The 18,069-nt window shown below is 35.7% G+C and overlaps 1 protein-coding gene across 2 annotated transcripts in view; it reads left to right on the top strand.

Moving 5' to 3' along the window:
• Nucleotides 1–18,069, top strand: part of AQR (aquarius intron-binding spliceosomal factor) — a 93,350-nt gene that overhangs the window by 61,868 nt on the left and 13,413 nt on the right. For both annotated transcript variants that reach the window (XM_028505698.2, XM_036031441.1), the window contains 8 exons: nucleotides 1,136–1,245; nucleotides 3,704–3,839; nucleotides 6,144–6,353; nucleotides 9,162–9,299; nucleotides 12,446–12,517; nucleotides 13,554–13,741; nucleotides 14,359–14,530; nucleotides 16,706–16,876. In XM_028505698.2, the coding sequence (XP_028361499.1) occupies nucleotides 1,136–1,245; nucleotides 3,704–3,839; nucleotides 6,144–6,353; nucleotides 9,162–9,299; nucleotides 12,446–12,517; nucleotides 13,554–13,741; nucleotides 14,359–14,530; nucleotides 16,706–16,876 (1,197 nt within the window). The remainder of the gene's footprint in view (nucleotides 1–1,135; nucleotides 1,246–3,703; nucleotides 3,840–6,143; nucleotides 6,354–9,161; nucleotides 9,300–12,445; nucleotides 12,518–13,553; nucleotides 13,742–14,358; nucleotides 14,531–16,705; nucleotides 16,877–18,069) is intronic.

Raw genomic sequence — 18,069 nt, 5'->3', positions numbered from 1 at the left:
TCTATCAGATGGTTGATTTTTCACAACTGTTTTGTTTGCCAGATCTCCATTTGCACATATAACTCAAGCAATTCTCCAATATCACTCTAGTTCACAATGACATCATGAAGTTTTTTTTCTGAGATTGTGGTGTGGCAGAGTTTTTGCCCTCTGAATCTGTGTGGTTCCTGAGTTTAGATAGCAGAGGTTGGACAGTGAGTAATGTGTTATAGTCTGATCTCTTGGGCCTCCAGTTTGGCTGAAAAATATTAAGATTTTGGATAGTGGGGAATTTTTCTAACAATTTATGTTTATCTCTTCAGTTTCTGAGCTCTAATAACAAAGGATATCTATGTTTACATTATATAACCTGGATATAGATGAGCTTGTATGTCCTTCACTCGATGGACAGTGTCCACCTGACAGTAAATGGGCAGAGATGTTTGGGTGCGGGCTAATTTTTAAATGACATCTTGATTAGTGTACCTTCTCGTGCTATGAAACTTTTCCTTTTCTGAAAAACCTGGTAACTACAGATGTTTCGATAATAAATACTAGGATTTGAGGGAACCCTAAATAAGAACATTTCATAGGCAGAAAGGAGTGACTTCTGAATGTTCTTCATCAGGAGAGTTTGCAATGAATGAGTGCTCTGCTTATCGTGGCGTATCAATCTTTAGACTTGCAGCCTAAGGTTTTCACTCTTGGTCCTCTTGATGGGTTCCGCCTACACTCACCGCCTGAGAGTCCTTCTCTAACCGCAAACACTTTTCAGTTCTCTACAACCCATGGAAATTTCATCAAGTGAAACGGAACTTGGTATGGTTGTTAATTACTTTAGTAATTGTTAGTACTTGGAGGAAATAGAAACTGAGCTAGAAACTTTCTCTTTTCATAAGTTAGAAGCAGAAATTTAGTTGTTAGATGTTGTTTATGGTTTCCAGTTAGTCAGCTGGCCAAGCATACATAGGCAGAACTATCAGAATTCATTAAAACAACTACTTTGTTCAATTTCCAAATGGACTAATATGTTTCCTTTGTGTTTTGATTTGATTCTTATCTGGCCGAGCGATTCTTATTCTCTTCAATTTTTTGAATGTTAGTTCTTGTTACTTTCAAAGGAATGCTAAGTGGTCCTTCTTCTCTCATCCTCCAGGCCCTGAACCAGCTGTTTGAGAAAATCATGGCATTAGACATCGATGAGCGCCACCTGTTGCGTCTCGGCCACGGAGAGGAAGAGCTAGAGACGGAGAAAGATTTCAGCAGGTGTGCAAGTGGGATGGGTTTTGAAATGGTGGGCAAAGGAATTTTTAACCTTCTTTTCTTGACTAAAGAAGTGCCAGGAGAAGAGAATAATGAATAATCAAACTGCATTCTGAAAGATTCTAGGGTAACCTGCTTAAACTGTATGTTGCCCTAAAAGTCTAAACATGATCTCCCTCAGCTCCGACATAAAAAAAGTTTATGCCATTTTTATCCTCAAATATACAGGTATTTCACTGAAGAAAGTTACTTTGTTCTTCATTTTAAAATTGCAGATTGCCATGTGCTCTTTATTTATTGAGACAATTTTTAATGTTACCAAATCCAAATTGCAGAAATGATTCCTTTTCATGTTTCATCCAGACATCGATGTACATATATTTCAGGCACTAATTAGGAAGTTGATTCATTTAGTGAAATGCAATTAAAGATTAATGTCAATGTAAGCTTTGGGATTGTAAGTATTATTTCAGGTACTTATTGGCCAGTTTAGCTGGACTTTATGTTTAATATTGCATATTGTAAAGTAATTAAAATTTCACCACTCAGATTTCTTCTGCTATTAGTATTCTTTTTTTTCCAAAGTTGCTCTATAATAGCTCATTTCATTTATATTTACATTCATTTTTAAAGCATAGTTTTAGACAGAAGGCATAATTAACAGCTGCACATATTTATTATAGCCTTTGGCTATGAATATGACCTTTGACTAAATTGATCATAGACTTCAAAAGAGCTAAAAGAGTGTTAAATTTTTATATTGCATCTACTTTGTGTTCTTGTATTATAGAGCTCACCAAACATTTGTCAGCTTCTAAAAAGTCAAAGGGCAAAGAACAGCACACATTAAGTTATTTGGGGCTCTAGGTTTTTAATTTTGTATCAGCCAGTGATACTTCTGAATTTCTTCTCATGGGTTACTTCCTCACGTTAACCCTAACTGACTAGAGGGCCTGAGTCTAAACTCTAATAATACAGAATTCAGTGAACATATAGGTGCTGATGAAATTCTAAATACTGTAATTGTAATTGTATTACAGTAGAACTTATTGTTTTTAAAGAATATTATAATAGAGCAGAGGTAGGATTTTTAAAACGATTTTGGTACTACTAAATTTCAAGGGAAAAAGTTCTTTTGCTTTCTGATACACAAACCAAGACCCAGATCTTGTTATGTATGTGCTTGATTGTTGGGCATATTCTTTCAATTTTCTCCCTTTGTTGTAATTTTTTTAAAAAAGTGAATATTTTGTCACAATGAAAGTAGTATCATTTTTCATAAAGAAAAAATTCTAAATCAAATGAAATGAGACAAGTAATGATCATCCATAATTTCAGTTATTCAAAACGAGTGTTGATAGTCCTTTTTCAATAATCAGCCATAATCTTACTATATTCATAATTTTGTACATTGCTTTTTTAAATTAATAGATTTACAGAATAATTGAACAGATGTTACATAGACTTCCATTGTATATCGCATTTCAAATTTAACATTGTATCACAAGATTTTGGCATTTTATTACAACCTCTTTATAACCATTCCCATTTTTTTCTCATTACCAAAGTATTCATTATAGGACAAGTTTTAAACTATAGATAAGCATACAGGAAAAAAATTTACCTGCTATAATGTTTGTATTCTTCTAAGTTGGAAAATTCTTAAAAACATAGACCATGTCTTAACTCTTTTTTTATTCTTGTTCATTGCCTGCTGCCTCAAAGGTGAATCTCTGAACTCTGGAGCAGCCAAGAACATGACTTCTTTCTTTGTTTACACTGTTTGCATCTTTCTTACTGTTAAAGGGTTATAGTGGGCACTTTGTTACAGTGGGAAGATTATGTATAGGCTTTGGGATCCAGTTCTGGTTCCACCACTTTTTTTCTTAACTGTAAATCTCTGGGCCAGATACTGTCCAAATTTTGGTTTTTTGACTCATCCAGCAAATGTTTATTAACCTACAGGTTCAGGTGCCAAGCCACATGGTAGGATGACAGAGTGAAAAATACATTACTGTTTAAAAGCCTTTAGAACTAATCTACAGTATAAAACAGTGCTTCAGGGCTTCTATAAAAAAGCATTCAGTCTGTAAACTATATGTTCCTGGTCTGTGATGAGATGAACAGGCACCAGAATGCTCTGTACTGTTTGCTTCTGTGTGAAGATATTGTTAGGGAAAAATTGATAGCTAAACTAAATGGTATACTTAGTGATGTATTTGATTTTTTTTCCTCACAGACCACTAACACATTTGCAGATTTGCACTGATTCATAGGGTGCACTTTAAGTAGCTTTGGTGTGAAATGACCCAAGAACTGCTACTTACAGTTAAATATAAACTTTTCTATAATTTGGCCATTTATAGTTTCTAATATGATTTTTCTTGACTATTTTGCAGACAGTTTCCTTCAAAGCCTCTTCATTACATAATTTTCCTTTATCCTTAATTGTAATTTCTAGGTATGGAAGAGTTAATTATGTCCTGGCTCGAAGAATAGAACTTTTAGAAGAAGTCAAACGATTGCAGAAGAGTCTCGGGGTTCCAGGAGACGCATCATATACTTGTGAAACTGCAGGTTATTTCTTTTTATATCAGGTAAGAAGCAAAGGGTTTTTAAATCATTCTCACTTATATGGTCTTCAGTTAGAAACCGAGATGGGTTTTTTGAGATATTTCTTGAAACCTTAATTTTTTCCTGTGAGTAGATTAAGATAGGTGCTATTGACCAAAGCAGCATTTGTGAGTGTTAAATGTTTGTGTTTCTTGTGATCTTCAACATTCTGTGCTAACTTTGCTTGATGACTCATTCAGTGAAAGGCCAATGTTGGTACTTTTTAAGTTTTTCTTTTTTCCTTTTTGCTATTGAAAAAGTTTCTAATCTTTTTCATTACTGTAAATAACTAAATATCCTACCTACCTAGTGGTAACAAAGTGTAGTTTTGTAACTTAATTTTACTGTGCATACTAATCAATTAATAAAGAAAGACATAATCTCCTTTAAAATTTTAAGCAATAAATTATGTTTTAGAATTAATTTCAGTGTAGGAGTTTAAGTTAACATTTTTTTGACTTCTATTTAGAGATGTCCTCTTTTGCTTTTGTGACACTAGTTCTTTGAGTGTGAACCCAATGAGAAATAAAGACAAATAAAATGAATACAAATAAACTTTCATAGTCAGTTGGTTTACTCATAATTTTGAATGGACCAAGTCTCAATCAAATAATGAAGATTTTTGTATAACTTTGTTCTCTTTGTACTAATTTTAGCTATAAATCATACCATTGAAATTTTAAAATGTAAATGGATTTGTGCTCATTATAAGTGAGTACCCAAACTGGTTGAGTTCATTTAAAATGAGCATATTTCATGGTTTCTTACAAAACAGAGAAGATATGCATCATCCTGCAAAGTAGTTTGCATTAAACTCAGACTGTTTAGGACCTTGAATAATAAAGATCATGCTTAAATACATATTTGGCACAAAATAAAAATTACTAGGCTATCAGTAAAAACTACTATATTTTGCCATATATAACATGCTTCCATGTATAATGCACACCCACATTTTTGGCCCAAACTTTCAGAAAAAAAGTTTCATTTTAATTTTTTAATTCAAATATTTACTTATATTTAGACACTTGTTTTTTTATTATAAAGGAATTTTAGCATTTATTTTTTAACATATTATGGTATAAGAAATTTTATGTAACAAATAATCACAAAACACGAGCAGATACAAAATATTTCAGGTACTACCCATGTATAATACACTTTCTTACTTTCCCCTCAAATATCTGGGGGGAAAAATACACATTACACATAGCAAAATACAAGTACTTTCATCTTTTTTTAAAGATTTATTTATTTATTTTTTAGAGAGGGAAAGTGAGGAAGAGGAAACATCAATGTGTGGTTGCCTCTCGTGCACCTCCCCCCTGGGGACCTGGCCCACAACCCAGCCATGTGCCCTGACTGGGAATCAAACTGGTGACCTTTCAATTCACAGGCTGGCACTCAACAACTGAGCCACACCAGCCAAGGCAAAATACGAGTACTTTTAAAAGTAAGAGAAATAATCTATAAAATATGGAGACCTAAGTGATACATGTGGAGACTATGAACTTGAGGCTTCACAGTATAGATCAACAATTTTCAGCACATAAGGATCACATTGGGAAAAGTTGTTTAAAAGGAAATTCTCAAGGTCTGTCCCCAGAAAGTCTCTTACAGTAGATTCTGCTTAAGGACCACACTTTGAGAAACACTGAAGCTTTAACAGAAAAGACTTGGGAGAATTACAAAAGTTGAGATTAATTAAGTAGGAGCTTCATGGTAGTCATAGATAACATTATACCAGGATGCATTTGAACTCTTATCACAAAAGTCATAAAATGAGCTTTCAAATGTGTACTCAGCTTAACCAGAAGTTCTTTAAGTTCTTTATAAATGTACTGAAGAGAATTGAAAAATTACAAAGTTCTGAGAGAAGGGTTAAGTGCCAAACTGATTAAAAAACTGCTAAAGCTGAACTTACCATATATGGAGAAAAACTGAGATAATGAAAACATAGGGAATGTCTTCATTTGTTTTAAGTCTTAATAATAAACTGCCTTGCATGAATGGAGAATCTAAAATGTCTGAAAGTCCCACAAGATGACCCTGACTGAGGTTTTTTCCCCTTTCTGCATTTTTGATTAAAAAGACTTTTTCTATAATGTTAAAGGTTACTTTTATAAAAGAAGGGCAATCCCATCAGTGACTTTGGTAAGAAATATTTCTTTTGGGTCAAAGATTGCTTTTCTTCTCCTATACCTAGCAGATCTTATTTTTACTATTTTTTTTTATTTTATCATTTAAAGCTATTAGCTGGCAAATTTAACCTCAAGTTCATTTTGTAGGTAATGTCTCGTTGGGAGGAATATATCAGCAAAGTGAAAAATAAAAGTAACGCATCGCCAGATGTTACAGAAGTCTCCACTTTCTTCCCTTTTCATGAATATTTTGCAAATGCCCCTCAACCCATTTTTAAAGGTCGATCTTATGAAGAAGACATGGAAATTGCTGAAGGATGTTTCAGGCATATTAAGAAAATCTTTACTCAGCTTGAGGTAAGGTTTTGCAAGTTCTTTTAACTTTTCCTTTAAAGATTTTAAGTTTAGTTTTCTTTTTTTAAGTGAAGTAAATGAAATATTCAGATCTGACATACCAGATTATTACTTTTAAGTGAGCTTATTGCAAATATTTATAGTTCTAGTTCAAAAAATAAATAAAAATTCAATATGAATTGAATTATTCTGACTTTTCTGGTGTAAACGTCTTAATATTTAAGAAAGGAATGCTTTTTTAAAAAAAATTTATTTTAATTATTGTTCAAGTACAATTTTCTATCTTTTACTCCCATCCCAGCCCACCCTCCCAGCCTTCCCCACCTCCCTCCCATTTCCACCTGCCCCTAGTTTTTGTCCATGTGTCCTTTATACTTGTTTCTGTAGACCCTTCCCCTTTTCCTCTGAAATTCCCTCCCTTCTCCCCTCTGAACACTGTTAGCCTATTCTCTATTTCAGTGTCTTTGGTTATATTTTGCTTGTTTCTTTGTTTTGTTGATTAGGTTCCTGTTAAAGGTCAGATCATATGGTATTTGTCTTTCACTGTTTGGCTTATTTTGCTTAGCATAATGCTTTCCAGTTCCATCCATGCAGTCGCAAAGGGTAGGAGCTCCTTCTTTCTTTCTGCTGCATAGAATTCCATTGTGTAAATGTACCATAGTTTTTTGATCCATTCATTTACTGATGGGCACCTAGGTTGCTTCCAACACTTGGCTATTGTAAATTGTGCTGCTATGAACATTGGGGTGCATAGGTTGTTTTGGATTGGTGTTTCAGAGTTGTTAGGATATAATCGAAGAAGTAGAATTGCTGAGTCAAAAGGCAGATCCATTTTTTTCTGAGAAAATTCCATACTATTTTCCATAGTGGTTGTACCAGTCTGCTATCCCACCAGCAGTGCACTAGGGTCCCTTTTTCTCCACAACCTCTCCAACACTTGTTTGTTTCTTTGTTTATGATGGCCATTCTGACTGGTTTGAAGTGGTATCTCATTGTGGTTTTAATTTGCATCTCTCTCATAGCTAGCGATATTGAGCATCTTTTCATATGTCTCTGGATCCTCTGTATGTCCTCCTTGGAGAAGTGTCTGTTCAAGTCCTTTGCCCATTTTTTCAACAATGGTTCTTTGGAGTGGAATTTGAGATGGCCACATGGCCATTATAAGTTCTTTGTGCCAATTTTTCAATAGACAAGAAGTGAGATTGCTGGTTAGCCAGATGGTTGATGCTGATTACTATGGTGAAGTAAGAATTACCGCTGTACAAAGGGGATGGAGAAGAATATGTTGGAACCCAGGGGCCCCCTTGAGTGCCTCCTGGTTTTCTCATTCCTTGTACAAAACATCATTGGAAGACTATATATAGCCATCCTGTAAAGGGACCACATTCATACCCAGATTCCTCAGTAAGAGAGTTTAGGATTATTCCAGGTAAAGGGGCAGAGACTTTGCCTCTTTTGTCTTTGTACCTTTAAATAAGATTATATCTCTACTTCTTGGAACAGTATCTTGCACATAGCACATATTCAGTAAATATTAACATGTGATATGGGTAGGTGGGTGGATGGTAAATAAAGAATAATAAATGTGCCCTGTCTGGCGTAGCTCAGTGGATTGCACGCGGGCTGCAAACCAGGCATCGCAGGTTCGATTCCCAGTCAGGGCACATGCCTAGGTTGCAGGCCATGGCCCCCAGCAACCGCACATTGATGTTTCTCTCTCTCTCTCTTTCTCCCTCCCTTCCCTCTCTAAAAATAAATAAATAAAATCTTTTTTTTTAAAGGAGTAATAAATGCATAGTGTGATGATAAAAATTTAAGACCTGCAGAACAATATTATAGTATGTTTATAATTACATAAACAAAAAGTAAAATGATAAAAACATAATTATTATAGTAGCTGTCTGGGGAGGGGGTGGGACAAAGAATATACAGGGTATCTCACCTGTACCTGTAATGTTTTAATTATTTAAAAATCAAAATAAGAATGTTATTTAAAAAGTCTGTGTTAAGTATGGTTCAATGTTTAGATTTGATAAAACTCTGGGCTTATTTGCCCCTTGCATCCATCTCTTGTCCATCCCTATAGTCTGCTCCATGGGGGATCCTCTGCCACGGTCCCCTTAAAGCAGGTTTAATTTCCTTGCTTCCCATGTCAGCGGACTTTTACTGGATTTAGCCAATGAGAACTGTAGAAGAAATACAAGAAAAAGAAAAGTCAGAATATTTCTCCACTGCTTCTATGTGCCATGGGCTCCTTCTCTTCTGTGGCTCCAGTCTCTGCTGACCTGGTCGTCTGCGGTTCCTTGTCCCTGGGCTCTGATCACACTGCCTCCTCCCTTTGTTCTTCTTAGCCTAGGAAAGTTGTGACTTCCTGCTGTGCTGATCTCTGGGTTCCTCTACCGTTCCTCAGTGGCTTTTCTGCTCCTCCGTCCCTGGTATAACCAGTCCCCTGTGTTAAATTCCCTTTGTTATGAATACCTGAAATAGTTTCTAATTCTCTGGAGGGACCTGGAGTAATATAGGTACAGTGGTGATTGATATTTTATTCAGCATTCTTGTTGATCTTGCAGATGTTTTACCTTATACAAAAAACAGTCCAAATAGTAGCTTGAATATCAATTGTTACTTGAATTCACTTAGAACCTAATTAATAATGAAAAGAATTATGATTCTTTAGCCCTAGTTTATGATATATTTATATTAGCTTATCAGGAATTAAGTCTGATTAACTGGATTGTGTGCATGTATGCATAAACTGTGTTTATTTTCCTAAAGTAGTTTCTCACTGCCCCCCCACCCCTACTCTTTTAGGAATTCAGGGCCTCTGAACTGCTTCGAAGTGGGCTGGACAGATCTAAATACCTTTTGGTGAAAGAAGCCAAAATCATTGCCATGACCTGTACTCATGCTGCCTTAAAACGACATGATTTAGTCAAGTTAGGTTTCAAGGTAAAGATTTATATTTTAGTTCCTTGGTGTATCATTTGTTCAGTTGTTAGTTGTTGTTGTTGTTCTTTTTTTAATGTAAGTCATTTCCCTTGGAGATTGACTCACCTCTTACTGTAGTTTGCATTTATAATTACTTAAAAATGTCTCTTAAAACTGATAAAAACTATATTTATGTGATTAGTGAACTCTAAATATAATTTTTCTAAGTAATATGTCCATTAAATAACATAACCATATGATCATCTAACCAAATTCTAATACTTGTTAAGTTAGATCAGTATATTTTCTTTATGTGAAAAAAATCTCTGAACAAAACTAAAAGCTATAAAAATAACACCTGCGCCCTGGCCAGGTGGCTCAATTAGTGGGAGCATCATGCCATACACCAAAATTTGCAGGTTCAATCCCTAGTTTGGCACATACAGGAGGCAACTGATGAATGTTTCTCTCTCACATCATTGTTTCTCCCTCTTCCTGCCTCCCTCCCTTTCTTTCCCTCTAAAACCAATAAACATATCCTGGGGTGAGCATTAAAATAAATAGATAGATAGATAGATAGATATCATTTGGCTATGTTTTTTATCTGTTAAACATCTATATGCTTGCATTGTTCATGTTTCAAGCACACATTCAGTCCCAGTTATTTGTTCATTCAATAAATAAAAGCCTTCTGTGTGAGGATATGCAATACTCTTATTGTGACTGCAAAGATGAGATATTAAATGACTTAATTACATGATAAAGACCAGAGAGCTAAAGAGCATAATACAGCCTATGACTCAATTGAAATGGAATGTAATAATTGAGCAGTAAATGTGAATTTGCAAACTCCATGATTTTGCTAATGATACTGACCTAAACTCTGATTTTAATGCACATCATGTAACTATTCTACAACTGGTTTATCTGTGCTTGTTTAAAATAAGGTTAAAGTACTGGGTTGAATTAAGAGTTGGAAAAGCATTTGTTGTTGATGAAAGTAACTGACAATTTTTTACTATTACACACTCGCTGAAAGATAGGTGCTAAATAAATCCAAGGTGACAGAATTGTTCTTGGATGAAGGGCTCCTCAGCTCTGAGGTAGGACAAATGTGATGATTTATTAAAGGGTAGTGTGAAGTTCCCTCTTGCAAATTATTAGTGAGAATTTTTCACCTAAATATTTTATTCTTGGAGCTGGCATAAGATATGCTTTGAATTTGATATGAAATCATATTAGTTCAGTAACAAGGGGAAATGATGCATGTTAAAATTAGCATGTTATACTTCCATGCAGCCTTTCATATTCATATTCAAAAAAATATTACTTGTAGCTTGTCACAGTTTTATTAATCATTTTCCTCACATTGTTCTACACATCTAAAGATAGTGCTTGATTGATAGTATCTCTTAGATTGTTTATGTTTTTAATTTTAAAGTTTTATTTTTATACAACTTATACATGTATCTGGTTTAAGAGCTTAACAACCTTGTAGATCTACTTAAAATTTTAAAAGGCAGTCCCCTACTCTCTAATCCTCCCCAATTATTTAATCTTTCAACTCTTAGTACTTCCTTTGATATTTTAATGTATATTAGTAAAGAATATTAAATTTCCATTTTAGGCCTTGTCTTTTGACTCTATGTTGTCGCAAGGAGACATGCGTGCACATTTATGGGCTTTCTCCTTAATATTCCCAGTATAGTATGTCATGATTTTGCTTTGTAACTAAAAATCTGCTTTTTTAAAAGCAAGAAATATATACACATATATATATACATACACACACGTATATATATGTATAAGTTAAATTGCATTGTGTTTTCAGAGTTTTCCAGAAAGCGGGCTGTTTAAGCTGTCTTCTTGGAGTTTCTCCTGATCTCTTGCGCGGTGTATCTATTATGCTCAGAGCCCATGCAGGGACTTCTGTAAAAATGTGGCTTTTTGGACTCCTCCTTCTGAGCTCACACCAGGATGACATAACTATCCCCCTACCTTCCACTTCCCCAGAAAACAAAATAAGAGGAGAAAACCTTAAAGACAGGAAACAAAGGAATTCTAATGTATTTGCGAGATTCTCAAAGAAGGTATTTTACCAGTTAAACAAGGAGTAAGATACACTAAGTAGCCATCAGAATTAGAAGTAGAGGGGAAAGGTAAAACATGTTGAGAAGTGACAAAAAAGAGAGTTAAGCAGATAAAAGAGAAATAATCATCAAAGAAAGAATGAAATCTCATGTTGGAGAAAGATTTTTTTTATTATTTTACAACTGCGCAGTGCCTAACATTACTATAAACTGGGCTAGTGAGAGGATGCAGGTATCAAACAGGTAAATACACAGAATTACAAATTGTGATGTGCTGTGAGGCAAAGAAAAATAATGTTTGGAAACCCATTTTAGATTGAGAGATGAAAGAAGGTTTAATACAGTGGGGTTTAACCTGATATTTTAAGAATGAGAAAGAGCCAGGCAAGCACAGAGAATAGCATGTGCAGAGGGCCAGAGGCAGGAATGGTTTTGCCGTTTCTGAGAAAATGAAATAGGTCAACATGGCTGAAGCTTAATAAGGAGAATGACAGATAAAGGAGAGCAAATCAGGGTCCGGGTTGACTGTAGATAGGCCCTAAGTTAATACATCTGTTGCAGGCCACTTTAAGGGTTTTTTTGTCCTAGGGCAATTGGAAGCCAATGACAGTTTGACGCCAGGGAGGGGAAGTGATTAGATGGCTGCTGCATCAGTGATTTAGGGGGTGCAAGACAGGAAGTGGGGGGACTGGTAAAAAGGTGGCTTGCAGTAGTCAGAGTAGTGGCTTAAACTAGAGTGATAGGCGTGGTAGAAATGGAGAAAAATTAATAGATTCAAGAGGGAGGTTTTGAAGGTAAAGTTTACTTTGGTGATAATTGAGCAGTAAGTGTGAATTTTCAGCCCCTGCCTCTTGCACACCCCCTACTGGGGGCCTGGCCAGCAACCCAGGCATGTGCCCTGACTGGGAATGGAATCGGCGACCCTTTGGTTTGCAGGCCGAGATTCAGTCCACTGAGCCACACCAGCCAGGGCTGCTTTTTCACTTGTTTGTTTTTGTGTGGTGGTTGTGGTTATGACATGAGTTGTTTGACTTCCAAGCTGTCTTTGATGAGCTTTCCCATTTCTCCTTTTCTCAGTATGACAACATTTTAATGGAGGAGGCTGCTCAGATTCTGGAGATCGAGACTTTTATACCTCTTCTTCTACAGGTAAGATACTGAGATCTGAGACAATGTAAAGTTTGAAGAATTCTCATGGGCAGCATCAGAAAGCTAGATAATTTGGGGGGTGCTGATTGCCATAAGTATGTATTTTCCCTAACATCATTATGTTTGATATTCTATTTTAAGCTTGTAAACTTCCTTTAATCTATTCACTGGCTATTTAGTAGTCTGTGTTGCTTCTGGGAGTACTATTTAAAAATTCATAGTTTAAGTTTTGAAAAGAGTAATTTTAATCAAGAAAATTGCATTTTTATGCAGTTTGGATGGAAGATAAGCTATATTTTCATCTAGAGTTGTTTTTAGAATTATTTTTGATGCTTACTGAGTACATTGCTTTCTTTATTTTATGCCTAAATTTTTTTAAGCTGCATGATGATGTTTAAGTACGTTTCTTATTGTACAATAGTCTTTACTGTGTAAGCATTAAAAACAAAATGTGGAATTCCCAATTTAAGAATAAAGACTGCTCTAACTTACAGATACACTGGATTCCAAAAGTAGTTTTACAAGCCAAGTTATTTGGGACTTGAAATGTGTTTTATCAGGATATATTTCAAGGAATAAGAAGACACACAGAGTAGGAAATTGAAATAGTGTAAGAAATTTAGAAAGGTGTAATTTTTAGTGCTGGGGGTGGGTTCAGAACTGGCTGTCTGCACAGTTGTGACACGGGGTGTTTACTCGGACAGCTTTCTCTTTCCCTGTGTGCTCTCTTTCCTGAATTCTGACCCAAGCCTCCCAGACCCCTTTGGATGACCCCACCTATTGAAATGGGGCAATCCATGCTTGCCACCTCAGTCCCCCTTCCTCACACTGACAGCCAAGAGCAGTGGTGCCCATACTGGGTTCACAGGTCATTCCATAATTTGCCAGGTTCCGCTCTGGAGCTGGTGAGTATGGAGAATTAGTAAGCTAATGAAGCCATTTTGTGACTAGCAAGAATCTTGTGCAATAAATTGGAAACTAGTAGGGTAGTACATCAATTAGAATATTTTGCCAGTTCCTCACTTGTCTTTTCTAGAATCCTCAGGATGGTTTCAGCCGACTGAAACGATGGATTATGATTGGGGATCATCACCAGTTACCTCCAGTCATTAAGAACATGGCCTTTCAAAAGTATTCAAACATGGAGCAATCTCTCTTTACTCGCTTTGTCCGAATTGGAGTTCCTACTGTGGACCTTGATGCGCAAGGGAGAGCCAGAGCAAGGTAGGGAGGGTGGAGGAGGAGAGGGGGTTTCCCCTGTCTATGGACATCGATTCCATAATGCAAGTGTATGATAACGTCTTCTATATAAACTCAGCACTCCCCGTTGTCCAGGAACTGGCCATCTAAATACCTGAAAGCATCTTTATTGCCTTTGACATGGAGTGTGAATTAACCAAGTTACTTTTTCCACTGGCCCTTCTTTTTATGCCCCTAGAAGATATAGAGTTAGTGTCATTTTGAAATATGAAGCAAAAAGTGAATAAGAGGAGAACACGCAATTCTTGCTTCGTAAAGTGTACAGGGCCTATCTCATAGTTATCTCAAGTTTCCCTCAATTTATAGAAGTTTCCTTGCTTTTTAAATTTCAGTGGAGATAGCGTTTACCTTAAAGAACACAGTGGAGCTGACATTTCTGTAATATCATCTACCTTCTGATCTGGTTAGTTGAAGTAGGGAGGCAAAGGTTGAAGAAGTGTTACTGCTAGGAAGATAAGCACAGAATGGGTGCCTTGAGAATGAACAGGAGGAGCACAGTCCCTTAGAAATGCTCTTAGGTCCATTAAAGGGGATTTCACCTTTCTCATGTTTCCTGTTGGGGGGTCTTTGCCTTTGGAAAGCTTGTGCAACCTCTACAATTGGCGATACAAGAAACTAGGCAACCTTCCCCATGTGCAGCTTTTGCCGGAGTTTAGTACAGCAAATGCTGGCCTGCTGTATGACTTCCAGCTCATCAACGTCGAAGACTTCCAGGGAGTAGGAGAGTCTGAACCTAATCCTTACTTTTATCAGGTAAGAAGAAAACATGAAAGTGTACATTTACTTTGCAAATGTTGGGCTGAATTACTACCTAGATCAGTTATACAGAACCACTCGACTAGTCTTTGAATAAAGGATGTTAGATTCCCTCCATACAGACAACACAAAAAACTTAATTTCAGATGGATTGAAGATGCATACTCAAAAAAAACTGTAAGCGAACGTTCTAGAAAGTAGAAAATATTGATGAATATATAATGTTTGGGCGAGAAAGGTCTTATTAACTAAGCTTGTTACCAAAAGCAAAAATGATAAAAATACTAGTTTGAGAAAAATTTATTTTCAGTATTTAATAAACAGTGGGTTGAGGTCTGAATGTATATAGAACTCCTATAAATCACTCTTTAAAAAAAATCAGCGCCCCAACAGAAAAATGCAAAAAGGAGAAGAATATGTAATTCATACACACAGGAAAATATAGAGTTATAGCAAGCATAAGTCACTGGAATATGTTTTCAGCTCTACAGGGGTAGATTTGGGGAAGTTCTATACTCATGCAAAACTAGTAGGAAAGTAATTGGGTAGACAGATTGTCAGTATGTATTAAAAGCACAATGTTCTCACTTCTAGGAATTCATCCTTTAAAAAATGAGATGAATTTTTACAAAGACTGGTATGCTAAAATGCTTATTTTTTTCTTTTACTACAAGTTATTTTGGAAATGAGAAATGACCTGGATAATCATATTATTACCTATTCTATGTAATGAAATACTGAATCGCCACTAAGAATGATGATATTATAACTTGGTTTACTAACAGGAGAAATGTTTATGCTATATCAAATGAAAAAAATCAAATTGAAGTGTATCTATAGTGACCTATTTTATTTTTTAAAAGAAACAGAAAAACACATATAGAAAAAATATATGCCGATAATCTATACAGAAATATTTGGCAGTGTATACACCAAAAGATTTCTTTTACCTGTGTTAGAGTTGATGCTTAGATAAATGTAGTTTGCTATTGATAAAAAAATCAGTAAGATTTACAGTCATGTGACTTCTTTTCCCTCCTGTCCTCCAAAGAACTAGAAAATTTGAGAGATAGCTCAGGCTGTGTGAGCGTCACCAGAGTATAAATGATTTTTCTGAAGGGTCTCCCTGTACTTTCCATGTTTCCTTGACATGAAATCCAGTTTTGTTTTTTTGTTTTTTAAGATTTTATTTATTTATTTTTAGAGAGGGAAGGGAGGGAGGGAGGGAGAGAGAGAGAGAGAGAAACGTCAATGTGCGATTGTTGGGGGTTATGGCCTGCAACCCAGGAATGTACCCTGGCTGGGAATCGAACCTGGGACACTTTGGTTCCCAGCCCGCACTCAATCCACTGAGCTACGCCAGCCAGGGCGAAATCCAGGTTTTTGTCTTTCTTTTTGATTGTCATGTTACGCTTATATTCTCATTGTACTTTCTTCCCTCATCTCATACTTCCAATTTAGTCTCTACTGAACTGGACTAAATAGGCTTGTGTATGCTTCCTGACTTTCAAGTTCAGAGAAGCCTTGGTTTTAAACTCGACAGCACCGATCTTGGACCAGTCTCTCACGTCACAGTAAGCCAGACTGACCAGTTTGGAGCCACATCCTCTGTCCACCTAAAGTGGTCTGGTAGAGGTGGCAGACATAAGAGAACAAATATAAAACACAAAAAAAACTATGAAGTAGAAAGAAGAAGGAAAAACATTGTGTGAAATTGGAGAGTCAACTACAGTAGTGCTAGATATATATGCTTTTAGATTGGGTTTTATATTGCCTTCTAAGACAGGCACCTCACCCATTTATGTCAGTTTCTGTCCATAACCATAGCCCCAGTACACTGTAGCAGGACATTTCTAATCTGTGTACTGTAACCATTGTGGTCCTAGAAATGTGAAGTCTTCAGGTTGGTAACTTTTATTTTATGATAATGCATATATTACAATTTATTGCAAATGTCAAACAGTAATATTTACATTATTCTATGTTTATTATCAATATCATTCTAGGATAAGGTTATCTGTCGGTTTTACATAAGATGTTCACTTGTCCAAATTACTTAACTCTTCACCTCTTCAAGAGTGATAAATGAACAAACTGTGCTAGTGAACCATTTTCTCTATAAAATTAAAATAAAAGGACATAAATGCTCAACCCAATTATGTTTCATTACAGAATCTTGGAGAGGCAGAGTATGTAGTGGCTCTCTTCATGTACATGTGTTTACTTGGTTACCCTGCTGACAAGATCAGTATCCTAACAACTTATAACGGGCAAAAGCATCTTATTCGTGACATTATCAATAGACGATGTGGGAGCAATCCATTGATTGGAAGACCAAATAAGGTAATTTTATGAATATAATACATATGTTCTCTTATTCATGATTTTGGTAAGATTGAAAGACTTATATTTATTGTGAATTATTTATATTGTTCCACTTTGTCTTTTTGTTATCTCCTTTTAAATCATGAGAAAATGCAAGTAATAGGAACTATAAGTAATTCTCTGATAATCCTATCTGACATTGTTATTGGTCTGCTTTGAACTTCTGTCTCGGCTGCCACACTGAAGGTTTTTATTGACAGTCATCAGAAGCAAATGTGTCTAAAATCTTTTGTTGGCAAAATGATGGATAACAATATTATATTATTTAGGCACTGTTAGAGCAGAAGTAGGAGTAGAAGATGTATCATTTTTTGTTTTGTTTGCAAAGGTGTATTCTTCAGTGCCTCTTACTCTGTGTGTATAGGGGAGTGTTTTTTCTTGAAGATAAAGGAAAATTGCAAAGTGAATCCAGATAAAGGATTTTTATAAAGGTTTTTTTAAAATTATGTGTAATATAGGCACAGTTATTTAAAGTTAATAAATTTTTATTTAAGGAATTTCACATGTTTTGATTTCACATGTAACTTGTATCATATTGTATTGGACAGTGCTGATCTAGGCAATGAATATAAGTTAAAGTTAATAAAATGTTCCCAATAGACTGGATTCTTGCAATGTAGCCAAGAAAACTTAGTGGCAGCAGTGTTTTGTGGTCATGTCCATAGCAAATGAGAAACCGCTAGACCTAGGATTTTTTTATGTTTTTATTTTTTATATGGTTTGATGGAGTAATACTACATAAAAATGAATATGCTGGATTTTATCAATAAAAGGTGGAAAATTTAAAAGAATGATGAAACATATATTAACAATGATGGAATTAGGGCTTTGGTTGTGAACATGGCTGTATAAAAACTCTTTCACCTTTTCTTGGAAATAACCCAAAAGTAAGAGGGAAATGGGAGGAAGAGAAGACAAACCCCATTTTTCATGAGATGACACAGTATGGTGACTAAAATCATGAAGGAATTGTGGGAAGAAGAGAATGGAGTGGACTAGTTTCTAAAGACCAGCAAAGCACACCTCTTGCAGATGAGTGGCATACCCTGAAGTGTAAGAGCCACATCCCAGTATCAGTAGTGGGTGCAGATTGGGGTGAGCAGAAGCCTTCTGGGTCTCAGTTGGTTCAGAGAAGCCTGCAGGTGAGCTAC

The sequence above is a fragment of the Phyllostomus discolor genome, chromosome 1, assembly GCF_004126475.2.
Source record: "Phyllostomus discolor isolate MPI-MPIP mPhyDis1 chromosome 1, mPhyDis1.pri.v3, whole genome shotgun sequence".
NCBI lineage: Eukaryota > Metazoa > Chordata > Mammalia > Chiroptera > Phyllostomidae > Phyllostomus > Phyllostomus discolor.
Note: the sequence above shows the minus strand (reverse complement) of the source record. Positions and strands in the feature narration are given on the sequence as shown.